The following is a 17565-nucleotide window of genomic DNA, read 5'->3' as shown; positions in this document are numbered from 1 at the left end:
AAATAAAAATATATATATTTGTATAGTAAAAGAATAATAAATATATTGAATAAGAAAAAGAAAAAAAAAAAAAGATCCTTATAGTTTTTGGACAAATTATTGGAATAATTTATAAGACTAAAAGATCGTAAACTTAAAGGTATCAAAATAACTAACCCCCAACCCACACTAATCCAATTTATGTTAAGGTAAAAATTGGCTTGATAGTATTTGGTGCTTCTGGTAATATAGAAGTTCCTAATAAAAGTACGTGTTACAAATAAGTAACAACTATAACTTGCCACAGTGATAGCCTACATCTCAGTAAATACCTACTTTTCACAAACCCAAAACATATGGTAGCGCATCACACATACCACTTTCGCTTACTACACTACTAAATCAATAAATTAATTTTTGTACGTTTTAAAACAGCTTATTAATTATTATTTAGGATGACAATACTGCCCCTTACTATATACTTCATTTTAAGCCAAGTGAAATAAAAAGTAAAATTTGAACGTTGTCATAGCAACCATGGAAAAACGAAAACATTTATTTTCTCCTTTAGTTAATTAATTATGAAATCCTTCCATATTTTAAAGCCATCTTTTTTTTTTATATACTAGTTTAATGATAGATGATTAATTTTTTTTAAATAAATAAATCTAAAGGCACTTTTAGTGCACATTTTAACGATTAAAATTTTTATGTTGCTATAAAAAAAAGCATTAAAAGTGTGAAAAACGATAGTTAATTTTGTACCTGCCTAGAATGTAACATTTTAATGAAAGGCACCAAAGTCGTGTACTTTAGTATCAGAAGAGATCATACGCTATTGTTTATTTTCGATTACTATTTTCTAATATAGATAATTATTAAATTGTTAAAGAGTTCAATCAAAATCGTAAAGAGTTGTTATTGAAAAAATCCCAAACAAGTATAAAATTTATTAGATATTTCTTTTATTATTTTAACATTTTTAATTTTTCCTTACCACCGAGGTAAGAAAAATATCTTAATCGAGTTAGTGTGCAGTTTTAAACGAACGTATGCGTTTCAGAGCCCTTGAATAAAAAAAAATGTATTTTCAGGCATTGGTCTATGCTAACGATTACCTCATTAGATTAGAGTAGATAAATAGATTTTGTTCGTCCTTTTTTTATTTTGGTTCCTGGGTTATATGTATAGCCCCAAAATGTGTTTTTTTCTACACATAGAATTGCTTAAAGACCTCTGCTAAAACCTAATAACTTTTCATATACAGTATAAATCCCCGATAAAAAAGAAAAGAAGATATGTTGGGGGAAAAAATCAACTAAGGAAAACTATAACTCTCCCGTAAGGAGATTATTGTAATCTGGTTAAATTTTCGATATCTGATTATTAAAGCATTAATAATATCCCCCCTCCCCAAGTCCAAAATTTTCAATAGAGTATTAGTAAGTAAATTAAATCCTCTACAAAAGAAAAAAAAAAAAGGAGTCTTTTAAATCGAAAGTATTGGCGAAAATGCGGTTTATGGAATTTTTAAAATAAATCTTTCGAAATCTTACAGAACGTTGAAGAGGTTCATTTGAAAGATAATTACTCTGTCAAATAGGATAAACTAAAATTAAAATTCTTAAAATCGGATCAATATTATGGACAATTATTGTATTGTTCCAAGCTGTAAGGAAAGTTGTGTGAGTGAGATCATATATTAGTCTGGAAAAATTAACTATTTTTTTTTCTAATTTTCCTATTGTGTAGAACTACAAATAAGTAAAAAACTAAAATTCAAATCATCTCTATGGATCCGGCAAAATGTATTTAATGTAAATCATGTATCAAATCTAACAAACTGTATAAAAAAATCGATAAAAACAATTTAAAAAAAAAGTAAATACACCAGAAATTTCATTTTTCTTTTTTTAATTATTAGATTATTAAGATGAGTTGTTGATCATAGTTTTAATATAAGGAGAGGCAGAAGAGATACAGTCAGTGGAGCGATGAGTACAAATAAGTAACACTTAAGTGCGAATGTTTTGGCCCTTATTTCAGGCTTTCATCTGGGTCATTGCCCCAAAAGGCAATATTAAATCAATATACCAGACCCTTGCAATAGTCACCCGGATGAAGACCTGAAATTCCGATTGAACCACTGGCACTAATAAAAAAGTTTTATTTGTGTTCATCACTCCACTCCAGTGATCTCATCTCCCCACCATTTTCTCAGCTTATATTATTAATGATATTGGAAAAACAGGCATTTAAAATAATCATACATTCATATTATACAACGAAAAATCATATCCTTTACAAGAAACAGTAAATATGAAATATATTATTCAAATAGTTACATAGCAACACAATATATGATTAGAACAAAGATACAGTTGCAATGGAACAAGGGATCAAGGTTGCAACCCTTCAGCCTTCCTGAAGTGCAACTTTACAGAATTCCATTCCACATAGCTTTGAAAAAAAAAAAGTTTTAAAGTTCAAGACCTTATCTGCTACATTAAATGATAAACACTTTAATAGGAACAAAAAGAAAAGAAGAGAACAGCTAATATGAAAAAAAAAAAAAGTAAAACAATAGACAGGCATAAGAAAAATCAATATAAAAATATTAAGAAAAATAGAAGAGAGAACCTATTTAGTTCTGGTAATAATGCATTCAGAGTGAACAACAATGAAAACAATAAACCTTCGGCAATAATAATTTTAATGATCAAAGATTGTTTCAAAATTCCCCATGTTCAATTAGATAATCACAATTGGAAACAACACAACTGAAAAATATGAAATGGTTTGCTGTTACTAATGCATATTTTCTAGTTTATTGCTTTCTTAAATCTTAATTTATTTTTTTTAATTTATCAAAAAATGGAAACAAAGTGTCGATACAAAAAATCTTTTTTTGATTTCCTTAGGTGTTCCTTCTATGAAAAAATTAAATTAAACATATTTTATATATATTAAGTTATTAGGGTAAATCAATATTCTAATTGTGACTAATTTAATACAGTTGTTTTTACATTCTTTGGTTAAAATTTTGATGTATTTCCTTTACACAGATAGAAAACTGTCCAAATTTCAAGGGGATCAATTTCAAATTCCAAGTACATAACTAAGATTAATTGAAAATAATAAATAAAGAAGGACATTTAAATTGTAAAGGTCTGTTGTCCCAGGAAGTAATTTCTAAGAAGTTTTATGATTAAATTTGACCACATACACTTAGCATCAAATGAAACAAACTACTTATTTCAATATAATATTGAGAGTCAATTTTAATTGTTCGAGGATATAGGTTAAAGTTAATTTACTTAAATATTTATTTGATATTTATTTATTGAATAATCGAAAATGTTTTTAAACCAGAAAAAAAAAAATGTGAAGACATAAATTGTTGGTCTCTTTCAGTCAGAAAATGAAGTTTCAAAGTAAGTCAACTTTCAAGAAAATAGGATGCCTTCCGATAATAAAAAGTGACCAAACTGTAAAATCTAAGAAAATGGTTATTTGGATCACAGTTTAACTTTTTTTTTTGGCCACCAATTCTATTTACAAATCCACTAAAGATATCATCTCCTGCCAGAATATTATAAGATAAAATAAAAATCAAGTTAAAAGTAGTAACAGAGAAATAGACTTTTGAACAGAATTGTTTTTTACTGTTCATATGAGCTAATTTAATAACATATATAAAGTCCTTTAACATTATGTAATGGGTATTATTCTTTCTAAAAAAAAAAATGGAATTGATGATTTAACACTTTTATGTCATATCAAGGATTTATTTCACTTCCTTCTCCTATAGATTGAGAACCTAGACTCGATCTTTTTTTTTAAAAGAGGGGTATGCAGTTTTATTTTTTCAAAGTTGAGATGGGCGAACATGGCCTCAGATCTAGTTCTAAAATATAACATTAAATTATAAATAAATCAATTATTTGAAACTAATGAAATTTTTGCAACAAAATACTCTTCTTTTTAAACGACAATATGTGCAATACAAAAACATCATTTCCTAATAAACAACCATTGTCGTATGAAGAGCCAAGCGAAGATGATGATGGTCAATATCTTCACCAATTTAGCCTATTTACCAACCTAGATGAAACTAACAATCATGACTGGAGGCAAAAATAGAGTAAAGATGAAGCGTAGCTAGATGATCTAATACACCACATGACTTGAAAAAAAAATTAAAACCCGAACAATGGATATTATATTCTAATACTTTGAAAACATCATTATAAATTAATAACAATTCATAAATAGTAATTAATGTACGTTAAAACCTCATAGCTTTTAAAAATGAACACACACACAATCAACTCAAGGAATAAAACATTTTTTATATGTACTAAATAAATATCGTATAAAACGTTAAAAGTAAAAAAGACATAATGTAAATGATTAAAGTTATATAGGATTGTTATTACAAGTAAAGTCAAAAGATAAATTTAACAAATGAATCTGTTTCTGCTTTAAAACAATACCTTTTTTTTATTTAATAAATAAAGATCAAATATTATTCAAAAATATGCATTTGCCACATTTTTAATAGTATAAATATCAACCCAATAATATTCAGAAAAATATAAGCTAATACTAATATAATTCAAAAAATTATATCAGTTGTTGTGTTTAAATATTAGAATTTATGTTTGAATAATACTTAAAAATTGGTTTTGTACAATTTTCATTTTTCTTATTAGGTAATATTTTGAATTTTGTTTGTTTCATTTCTTATTTATTTATCATTATTACTTATATCACCATTAGTTTAAAATACAAATTTATAAAACAATTTTAGAACAAAAAATACTAAAATGTCTTTCCTTTAAAAATTCTTAATTTTAACAAATATATATTTATTAGTATAATATTATTGATTACCATAAGTAAATGATAATTTAATACTAAACCATTCATAAGAAACAGAAAAATCATAGCACATTTCAAGGACTGAAGAGTTCATGAATATGGTAATCAGAATTACATTAATAATTATTGAGACAATATGAATGTGAACCCAATAAAAATCAATACTAAGAGATTTACAAATAAAATAGTTAAAACGAATGAAAGTAATTTAAACCTTATATCAAAAGATGAACTCATCACAATTTTAAAATAAGACCGCTCAATTCTGGAACTAATACTTTCTCCAGTTAGGATTTAATCAGGAGGTTAGATGGTTACAAAAGACCACATTATCTTTCATCATTCCTCTTTAATGTTACAAATTGATGTTTAGAAAAAATATTTGTCACTGGAAGGTACCTTCAAAACAACAGGTAATGAATTTTTTATTTTAAAATAATTATCAACTATGTACGGGATGTATTCGGAAATTTTGGTAACTATTACTTAATAAATCATTAACTGAAGGCTAAACTAAACCATTAAGTTCTTTTAAATAATCAACCGTAGAAAAACTAAAAGTTGTACCCAGCAATATAGACAAAACAAGAGCTATAACATAAGAAATAAATCAAACTAATAATTATTAAACAAGACATTTTTGCACATGACAATACTAAAAAAAAAAAAAGTAACAAGTAGTGTAACTGTCAGCATTTCTAGATAAGATAATGGTTTATCCGTTACAAAATATTTAAAGAACAAGTGTAACAATCAATCATGAACCCTATCTAACACTTTGCCATTCCGGAAAAAAAAAAAAATTAATCAGAGTGTATTCTTCAGTTAAAAAAAAAACCAACAAATTGCTAAAAACAAAATTACATATTATTTGTGCATACAAAGCTATCAGAACAAAACCAGTCTGATAAACAAAAACTCCAAAATTGATTTGTTTTTTTGTTAATACAATGCACCCTATTTTTGATGTCTAAGTTTTAAATATTTCCGTCGAAAAAAAGCTATGAACTATCCAAATAATTCTGTTTTTAGTCAAAATGAAATTTAATTGTAGTCTCAACAGTGTTGTTAGGCCACTTTTGTTAGCAGAGATATTGCTATACTGTCCAAAAAAATATTTTTAAACAAGTCATGCCAGATTTTTGTTTCTTTTTTTTTTTTTTTTTAATACTATGAACATACCTAAATCAAAATAAGATTGACAATATAAAAAATACAAATTGTATAATATATAAAATACAGATTGCATAACGGTAAGTAACAATTATTGTATTATGTACATTGTAATACATATGTACATATAAATTTGTTCAAACCATAGAATTTTCAAGTTTCTGATAAAAACAAACAAAACTTTTTTTTTTCTTTTTTTTAATTAATTTTGTATAGAATCTGCAAATAATATTAAATTGGCAATAGTGAAAACTACCCTTAAATGATCTATTTGTAAAATCACATTATATTAAGTTTAAATTTTGGTGTTTTTATAAGTCTTCGATTGCGATATATATAATATAAATTGTGTGATTTTATATTTTAATTATGAAATAAGCATGGATTGAATGGTCTATTAAGAGTCATGAAATGCATTTAAATCATATTGTTGCAGAAAAGGGTTCTGAAGATGGCGAAAAGAATCCAAAAATTTAAAATTTATAATAAAATTTGATTTTACAAATAAATCCATCAAGTTGTATTTTGCTCAAAAATATTTTTCTATTTAAGATTTTTTTTTTTTAATAATTTAAGAATAAAATAAAAAGAAACTAATCAGCTGAATTAGAAATAACTTAAATAATAATGATAAGAAATAATATAGATTTATTAAATAAAAAAAAATACTAATAAAATAGAAGTAACATTTTTATCAATAATAAAAATTAATTCAGCTCACATAGAGCTAAAATTATTAGAATGTTCGTTTTTAATAAGTGAGGGTACTTTTATAAGCTTCTTGAAACCAACAACAGAATAAGGATTAAAAAACAAAGCCAATATTTCAAAGCAATAATAAACAAAATTTAAGACAATATAATTTATTAAGAAAAAAGAGACTGTGTTCTGGGATGAGTTTGTGGGTATGATGTGTACTTATAGAAATTTCGCAAATTCAAGTCTGGCAGAACAGCATTTCGATAGCTAGATTTCTCACCGAATACAGAATAAAATAAAAGACATTAGTTAAAAACTATATACATTCATCTTGGGTGTTTTCAATACATTAAAAATTTAAATACAAAACATAAAATTCTAATGGCTAAAGGAAATAAGTTTTACAATTAGGCATTTCATAAAATAAAAACCTATAAGTCCATTTAATCTTAGAGTTGCTTAAAACTAAAACTGCAGAGAACTACACCATATATTTCGTGATGAAAAAATATATACCAATTCTATTATCATTTCCAAAGGGAAATAAATGAACATTCATGTTGATTTCTTTAATATAAATCAAGTAGTCAAAATAAATGAATAACTTTGATCATCAACAAAAATAATAACCAATGAAACCTTTTTACAATGAACAAATAATGACTTTAAGATGAACCAGTTATTTTTTAACATATACAAATAAGAAATTTACAATGAATGTGCAAATCGACAGAAAATAAAACAATGACCGATTTGGAATTCTACCTAGAACTATGATAACACTAATATTTATCCATTTATACAGGATTCTTCCACTGTCACAATTTAATGATCGACTGAAAGCTATGGAGCCTTTTTGAAGTAATATTAAGCTTAGGTTAGATATCTATAGTATATTGATTGTAAAAATTAAATTGATGTTCACCCAAACAATAAGTTAACACTCACAAAGTTCATTTCTGTCAATGAGTTTACCATGTCATTTGTTTACAACAAACATTGAAAAGAACATTACTCTCATAACGTAATATCATAGTCAGCTTGTACAAACATGAATGAATTCAAATTGAATAGTGATCAGTTCATTATTATCGTAAAGTAATCGAAACTAAAACACTTCCCACAGATTTGTTAGGATCATATTACAAAAATAAAAGCCCAACTGGAAGTATCTGAATAATGTAAACAATTATCATTGATAAGAAACCAAAATAATAACCCCAGAAGTAAAAATATTAATATTCTCAACAATCGAAATATGTATTTACCTAAAAGAGCAATAACAATACTAGAGCAATTTTCAATAGAATGTTTTTAAGAACATTAATGAAGTGTGTACATAGTTTCATGTTACACTAAAGATTGAATAACATTCATTGATACTAAAAGATACTACTGTACTTTTTTGTATAGTATTTTTAACTAAAGGGGTTTGAATGAACTGATTATCTTTTTTTTTTTTTTATCAATAGAAAACTTTAGTATGATACACAAATTTTGATAGGATATTTTTAATAGGTCACTGATGTAGGATCATTTGTGAAAGTCAGCTAAGGAAAGTCCCCTCACAACAATATACTCTCATATCACTTCAAAATTATTATTGGCAAATTAAAACCATTAAAAAATAAAAAGGACTCACTTCACTTTGCCAGTACACCACTGGCATGAAGGCCCTCTCCAACCATCAAAACAAACACAAGTCCCGTTCACACAATCACCGTTTATACATTGTTCGTCACTACACTTTGAACTACAAACAATATTGAACACAGAAGAATAAACTATTACTAAATACAATACGATGCAATTGATATCACATTTTCGGCGGTATTTCGACTTGAAAAGAAATAAAAACATTTGGACGTATGGGGACATGTCGGCTGGGTCATTTCCGCGATAGAACTGAGGTGACGTCAGACAGCCAGGTCCCAGCATTTCATCTGCTGCACCTACGGCCACTGCGCTAGCGGGTAGGGGGTACTTCATAACTGTACAACTCTCCCACTCCCCTCTCACAATTTAAATCTTTGCTTATTAACAATAATTTCAAAGTAAATGAATGGTATTTAATTTAAATTAATGAATAACTATGTTTACATTATTCATCGGTACTTGAAATAACTAGCATAACACACATCATTCTACTTCAATAAGTTAAGCATGTCTTATTATTTAAAAAAAAAAAAAATAATTTACAAGTAATCGGTTACTTGCCAGTCCTTAATTTGATTACTTAATTTTACTTGAAGCTATTATGTTTCGACATAAAAAATCTGGTGCTGCCCGCGCATCATACAGCTTTCATTTACCACACTAAAAGGTGATAATTTCAAACAATAAATTCTTATTTTTCCGTTGCTATAAAAATTCTTATTAAGGTACGAATAATGAACATCAACATTCAATTACAACAGTTTAACAATATATAAAAGAACTGATAGTAGTCGAGAAGAAAAAAAGCCAGTAGTTTCACCCAAATTTTTTATTACTTTAGTGAAAACTAAGTATAATTACTAGTAAAAATTGATGAGTCTGCCAAGTACAGGCAGGGGGAATAAAAAAAGGTGCTGTTTCAAAAGTTAATAAAAATTATTTTTCATTCGGAGCACTATATCTTTAAAATTACCAACAACACTAGAAAATCTAAGGGAACATAATTTAAAGTAGAGTAAATTAGCTAAAATATGAGACCTAATAGAGCTATTTACCTTAAACAGTTCTTAAGATATAGCATTTTAAAAAGCAACATTTCGTAAAAATGTACTGAATGATTAGTAATTAGTGAATTTATTTTGAGAAATCTATATCTCAGGAACCATGTAACGTAAAGATGTCTATTAACACTCAAATTAAAGCTAGTTTAACATACTATAAAGTAGTTTATGACCTTTATCTTCGTAGGAATATTATTTTTCATGATATTTGCTAAAATAAATTGATTTATTGTTGTTCGGTCAATAAGTTTTATTTATAAAAAACTTTATTTCAGAAAACCATAAGAGGTACAGATGTCTGCCATCAATCAAATTAAAGCCAGTTAAATTTACTATAAAATAGTTCATAACGTTTATCTTTGTAGGAGAAGCAATTTTTATGATATTTGACAAAATAAACTCACAAAATGTTAATTTCTAGTTGTTCGGATAGAATGATTGAGTTTAGAAAAAAACATATCTCTAGGACAATAAGACGTCCATATGCCTGATAACACTCAAAATAAAGGAAATTTAACTTACTATAAAGTACTTTATGACACGTATCTTCGTAGGGTAGTAGTTTTTATTATATTCACATATGAATATAAATTTGGCATATGAAAATTTGTATGAACCACTGTAAATCAATTTATTTTAGCAAATCTGATGAACATTACTACTCCTACGAAGATGAACTTCATAAACTACTTTATAGCCCATTAAACTAGCTTTTATTTGAGTGCTAATAGACATCATTATGTTGAATGGTTTTTGAGATATAGATTTCTCTAAATAAATTTACTAACTACAGATTTTTCAGTACAATCTGTACATGTTTATGAAATGTTGCTTTTTTAAGAGGCTATATCTCGAAAACTATTGAACGTAAAGAGCTCTATTAGGGCTCATATTTTATATTTTCTGGTTTTGTTGGTAGTTTTAAAGAAACTAATGAAAAATTAATTATATTTAACGTTTTGAAACAGCCGTTATTTTTAATTCCCCCAACCTAAACTTGGAAGACTCGTCAATTTTGACTGGTATTTACACATATTTTTCATTGAAGTAATAAAGATTTGGGGTAAAATAACTGCCTTTTTTCTCCTCTTGGGCTCTTGTACTACGTGTTCATAGAATTGGTTAATTACTTCAACATTTTTATAAAAATTCGATATTTAAGCCCTGTTTAATTTTTATGTTTGAATCACGATACAACCTAGCTGATGTTAAAGGACACTTGATTGTACATTCATATACAAAATTAAATCAAATTCGTTATGAATCGTTTTTTAAAAAATCGATTATAAAATAGCAATTCCGATAAGAAGATTTAATCGAAAAGTTGTGGCATTCATGGTTTTACCAGCCCTAAATAATTTTTTTAACTTTTCGGTTTTGAACTAGGATAGTCAAACGGGCAATTTTGTGAAACTTGGACTCAGAGGACCTCAAAATGTGCATTCCTATTGAATACTCGATTTCGAAATACTTCCCCAAGCTGTATATTCCATATGTAAGTAAGTGAAAGTAAAACTATTTAAAATTAATACCTTCAATAAACTAAAAATCCTTACTTAATATGTGATACTCGGTAAGTCAGGAAAAAATCAACAATAAAATTTTTATACTTTTTAAATTTATAAAAAAAATCAGAAGAATAGTTAAAAACTATTTGTTCTTTTTCGACCGCAACCCTGACCATTAAAAGATATCGCAGCTTTAACGATGGTATGTATGCTCCCAATTTATTTAAGTTAAATTGTTGATTAATGTTAATTTCCAAATATATAATATTGTTAATATACTTACAATCCACAAAGTAGAATATTAAAGGCCAGCATAAGCAATTTTTTTTATTGTTAGAATAAAGATTATTTATTATTTTACAGTACAAATGCAAACCCAATAATTTGTTGATTAAAATTACAAGGATGCGCCGAGAATGGCTGTGTGAGTCAAACAATTTTATATTTATTGGTATGAGATGATTTTAAGGAGATCAACTGTAATATAAAAAAAAATTAATAAATAGATATTTACAACAGTGAAGTTGGGTTTAAAATGTAATCCAAATCAAATTTTGGTTTCGGTAATTTTATACACATAAGCACTGAATGTATTATACCTCAAGAGAGGAAAAAAAATATGCTAATGTCTTTCCGACAAAAGTTCGTAAACATAAAAAAAAACGTAAGAATATTACATAATGATATTCCTTAATAATTAAAGGTCAGGTTTTGGCAACATCGTTTTTTCCGAGCCTAATTACATTCATTAACCCTAATGAAAAAATATTTAAATACAATTAATTAATTAATCCGGAGCCAACCACTAGGTTTATACGTAAATAATACGTTTAATGAATCAACATTTCTGGCATAACAATGAAAAGTAAAAAAAATATGTTTTACGCTAAATACAACCTCCTTCATTGAGAAATATAAAAATATTTCTGTATAGACAAAAAAAGTAATAAAAAAATATTTTGACCTCTCCATTCTTCATACCCATTTATTACCTTTATTGAAATTTATGATGTTTGGTTCAAGAACATTAGTTTTTTAGTTTAATAGCTACATTGAATTTGTTCATTATTTTTGCCATGACTGTATTATCTATCGGTTATGAGATATTTAATATTTTTTTAAACATATTTAACTGAATCTATTGCAAAAAGACTTTGTATATTTAAGAGATATTAATCGATCCAATTCGTTTAAATAATTTAATTAATCTTTCAAGAATCATTTAATATCATTAAAAGTTCTCAACTAGAATAAAAAGCGAAGTCATAATTTCTAATTCCATGTAATCCATGTAGAATTCAAAACCATGGAACATTAATTTTAAACTAATTTTTACCTTCACTTATCTATATATGAAACAAAAAGTAGGGGGAAGTATTGAGATCTCTAAATATTTCAAATTCCAATTTTCGACATAAATACACGTTTTCAGATTTCCGGAGTCTCAGCCCAAATAGCTGTCTCGTAAAATGGTCTGCGAGTGCGTCTGTAAGTATGTGAACGCCCTAGCTAAAAAAATACATATTTACAAATATATATATACCTGGGATGTGATACCAACTTTTTCCCAGAGAAGTGCCACTTTATGGAATCGATTTTACACATTTTTCCGATTTTCTAAAAAAACTGCTTTAAAGATTTTCATTAAACTTGGCACATCAATGTACGATAAAATAATCATTAGTATCAGCTAGGTCTTATTCTCATCAAAATAGTTTAAAATGGCTTATATGGCGAATTTAAAAATAATCTTCCTCTAAAATACCTTTAGTTTTGTTCATTTGAAATAAATAACCAGTTCATATTGTTTTCAATAATAAACAAGGGATAAATACAAATTATTAAAGAATTTGATAAATAATTGAAGGAGAAAAAAGGAAGACTCCGTGTTTGAATCGGAAAAACCCGAGACTGCCCGTACTCTCCCGATCGCTTTAGTGTATATACGGCTTCGTAAGCTTTTGTTAAATTGTTGTATTCTAGGCAGAAACAGATTATTACCACCTCAAGGAACGTTAAAATACAATATTTATAATCTTAAATTTTCTTTCTAAGACTGGTTAATTATGTTTAAAGAAATAAAATTTTATCAATTTTAGTCTCAAAACATTTCTATTCTATTTATAATTCCGGCCATCCTGGGAGACAATCTTAATACAATTTTAGAACTAAATCATTTTTAAAAAAACAACTTCATGCAGGCTATTCTGCCTAGGTCAATTCAACAATTTACCCTAATTAGTAAATTTTCGCATTAAAATAAAAATTATCTATCAAAGTCACCTTCTTTGTTAAAATACAATTTTTTATAAAAACAAAAAATTAAAAAATTTTTGTATGAAATTTTCTCTCTCTCAGGTGTTTAGATATTAATTTTTTTTTTAATAAAATTACTTTTATGCTAGATTACCTGAAGACTAATCAATTGATTTTATGAAAACAATATGCATAATTTTTATTAAATTAATAAATAATTATTATATTCTAGTTGATGTTAAAATGTAACAATATAATTAAAATAATTTAATTTATTCTTTCTATAAATAGTTGGTCATAGCCATGCATTATTTCATATTGTTTTTATTAAACATTCAACCCGGATTTTTTTTTTTCAGTTTTTTTGATGGTTTAAATAAGAAATATATATTAGAAGTAAAACTACAGGAATTTTAAATTAATAAAAAAATATTTCTAAAATTTGTTCCAACTGCAGATTAGGTATAAATTTGGGAATATGAAGATAGCTGAAGTAACGAATGAAAAATTGATAATATAATAATTTCAAAGTATCGTTTAGGCTAAATATGATTATATAATACAACATACATTTTAATTAAACAATATCCTATCAGAGCAAATAACTAAAAAGGAATATTTGAAGTGTTAAATAGCACATTGTAAAAGAGGAAAAAAATACAAATATGATCTGTATGTCATATTTTCTATTTAATTATCAAATTATCAAAAGATTTCTCTTTAAAATACGAAATAGCTGTCGGAGGAGAAGGCAGTTTAGTGGCAACTGTTTTGGGGGTCTGAGTTTATTTTTGTACATATCCCCTTTCAAATAAAGGCTTTACAAAGGAGTCTTAAATCTATAGCTATAAATTAAATTTTCTACGAAATCTTTCTTTGTTTAACTGAACAACCAAAATTTATGGACTAATTATGAATTGCAACAAAAATATAAACTCAATATATTCCTGGACTTGAAAAATGAGCAAATACTGTGTAGATTACTGGATTGCAATATTGGGTCGTTGGAAGGATATGTAACAATATTTGTCTTTCTCCTATGACGTCATCTTCGATTCGTTATGATCTATGTATGTAACGTGATTTGAAACGCACGAAGTGCACTTTATAGATAAATTGCATCAGAATCGGATTCGAAACTACATGACGCCAATGATTTAAAATTTACTACCAACATATTAAAAAACTTGTTTCTGATTAAAAGAAATAATTATTGATATTCCAGCCTACTCTGTAGACACCCTAAAATAAATATATTATTGAATTATTCTCTATTTAAAAAAAAAAAAAAAAAAAAAAAATTAAAAATGGGTAGTTTAAAAAGGCGTATTTCAAAAAAACAAAACAAAATAATATTGTTAGGATAAGTATTACTTACATATAAACATATGCTGAATGGAGAATGTAACAGAAAAATGCAGGACTTATATCCTATATTTATATATAGGATATAAGTCCTGCATTTTATATGCTATGCATGCCGATTTATATCGGCCCTTATAGCAGCATGGCATTAAAAGCTGGTGAATAAATTGATGAGTCTAGAGTGGGGAATGTAATTAAATCATTAAAATTAATAGTGAACCCATTCATACTCGCTAAATAAATAACGAGACGTAAATGGGAGAATAAAGCTAATTTTATCGAATCCTAATAAAAATAGAGAAGAAGTAAACAAATACGATATCAGCACAAGGAAATATTTATTTTTCATTTATAATATTAATTTAAATAGGAAAAGAAAAGTACAAAACCAAATTAAATTTATCAGACTTTTTAAATAATAATGTTATTTCAGTAACGTTTTTAAACAGGCTTAATTTCTTGGTCATTTTCAAACCAATCGCTATGAACTTTCACCATTATCTCTAGAATATTTCTAGCATACAACTTAAGATCATAAATTGGTAAGACTTTTACTTCTTTAAAAAATATATTGCGAATTGTGATTTAACAACGTAAGTTTAAATGGTGATTTTATTTATGAATATCAGGAAAATTCTAGGTCACCAGTAAATCAGACTAGACATAATAGTGTTAAAGTTTAAATATTCGATTCTTATTTAACAGGACTCTAATTAGTAGTTATTTTTCATTAACGAACCAACTAGAATGAAAAATAAATACTTATCATAAACAATATTTCTATGATTGTTCATTATTAAAAAAGAATGTTGAAATTTCAAATTATTTATGATAATTATCTACCTAAATAAATTATGAATAGACCATAGGAACACATTTAATTTATTAATAAAAACTTTTCAAAAAATGTTAATTCTACTATAATGTCATTTTAGTAACCTTTCGACCCTTGGGCCATTTTTAATCTAATCATTATAAGTTTAAATCAGAATTTTATTTTAATAACTTTTAATTTATAATTTAAGAGAAGAGTGCGCACACCATAAAAAAAAATTTTTTTTTTTTAAAGATTTTTAAAGAAGTTCACCTCCTACACGTTTCTAGAGAATTAACTGGAGTGTCCTCCGACTTTATTGAGAGGCAGCCAGCCCTCCTTGCTTTGCGGATGAATCCATTTCAGCCTCGACGAAATTGGACTGAGGTGGGATGGCGGCGCAGATGAATCTCATTACCGGAGATCTCGGGAATGCTTCAGGAATCCAGGGAATATTTATTGAGCTCTGGATGTAAGTAGTTCTGGATGGACCCCTGATGATCAAGATGGTACCTATTCTGGAATGTCGTGGTTCATATTCAATATGAAGTAAATACCAGAGCATATCTGGTAATGGGAATATTACTGGATTGTAATGTTTCTTAGGACAGACTAGGTCAGAGATGAGGGGATCTGCTAATACTAATTACAGCGCGGAAAAATATGTTAATTTTAGTAATTACTTTTAGCAGTTTGATATTCTTAAGTTTCAGCTTTCTTAAAGAGTAACGAAACCCAAATATTTCCATATAGGGAACTAAATTGCTCTTTATTACATTTAAGTAAAACATATTATATGGAAGTAACAAATTCTTAGTAATATTACTTAACAGTAGATATTACTCGTGTTATGGATATTTATTTTATTATTATAATCGATGAGACTGAGTCATAGCAATAAATTTATATGTGTTTAAAAAAATAAAAACTTGAATAAAAATGTATTATGAAAATAAAACTGAGAGAAAACGAAACTTTCAGCAGTCAATGTGAGCAGTATAGGAAACAATGTTTTCTTTATTGTTTTAGTTCTTTCGTTTTTTTTCTATTTTCTTTTTTTTTTCTATTTTTTATAAAATTATTCATTTTTTTCTTCTATTACTAACCCATATATCGAAATCAAGTTCTCTCTTAGTGTAATAGTAAAATCTCTAAATATATACATCTATAAAAATCCTATATGGCCATGCACAATTCTATTTAATTCAATCTAAAAAAAAATACTGATTAATATAAACGTGATAATTATAAAAAAAAATCATAAACATTTAAAAATAAGGGGCAATAAATATAAAAATAACGAATAAAAGAAGTAATAAATATATGTATTAAAAAGTTAATAAATATAAAATTATAAAATGTATTACTTTTTAAAATATATACAAAATCTATCATATATGCATGGTTTCTACTGACAACCTCATTCTCATTTGCTACCATGCATCTGATGGAGGGTGATTCCCAGGGAATCTAGGATTATATTCTCTGCCATTTTCGCTAAGTCCTTGATATCAACACCGAGTTGATGAAGCTCTACTTACAAGTAGTACTACAGTGCTTGGTATAGTACCGCGAGTTCCGAACCAGAGGCCTCTCACGCTGAAGTCTCTTTCACCAAAGCCTCTCGGAACTTTTCCTTAAGGATTATTATAATTTTCTTTCTTTTTCCTTTCTACCCTATTAAACCTGGTCAAGGTCATTACTTTCATATTTCATTGTGGGGTACAGAATGAATGCTGACTTACCGGTTTTAGAATCCATTCGTATCCACACAGTAAAGTCGAAGCCTCTTTCTTTAAGGAGCTTCATCAACTCGTACTTTACCCTGTGGTGTGAGGAGGGTGCTGTTGTTAGAGCATTTCCCCATAACATGTGATGATTTTTCAGGCTCTCGGTTGCATTTCCTACAGAGAGAGCCAATTTCTCTAACCTGTCCGCTGACACCTGAGATTCCACCCAGGGGTGCATAATTCATGTTTAATTTCTGGGCATTGGGCCATTCAGATCCAATAAGAATCTGTTTGTCATAGATCTTAACAGACTTTTTAAAATATAACTATAATCTACAACTGAATAACACTTATTAAGTAAACAGTGAAACTGAACATATATAAAATAGCAATAGGCTAATTATTAACTTTAAAATGACCGTCTTTAACCAAATAAACCC

At 27.0% G+C, this 17565-nt stretch overlaps 1 protein-coding gene across 2 annotated transcripts in view; it reads right to left on the bottom strand.

The window, feature by feature from the left end:
* LOC106691205 (attractin-like protein 1) overlaps nt 1–8686 on the bottom strand; it is an 86700-nt gene extending 78014 nt beyond the window's left edge. For both annotated transcript variants that reach the window (XM_067048206.1, XM_014436910.3), the window contains exon 1: nt 8378–8686. In XM_067048206.1, the coding sequence (XP_066904307.1) occupies nt 8378–8673 (296 nt within the window). In that variant the 5' untranslated portion in view covers nt 8674–8686. The remainder of the gene's footprint in view (nt 1–8377) is intronic.
* Between the last annotated feature and the right edge of the window lie 8879 nt (nt 8687–17565).

Source organism: Halyomorpha halys, unplaced genomic scaffold, assembly GCF_000696795.3.
Source record: "Halyomorpha halys isolate HHAL.00 unplaced genomic scaffold, Hhal_1.1 Scaffold2155.1, whole genome shotgun sequence".
In the NCBI taxonomy this organism is placed as follows: Eukaryota; Metazoa; Arthropoda; class Insecta; order Hemiptera; family Pentatomidae; genus Halyomorpha; species Halyomorpha halys.
The sequence above is the reverse complement of the archived record's forward strand: the minus strand, read 5'-3'. Positions and strand labels throughout refer to the sequence as shown.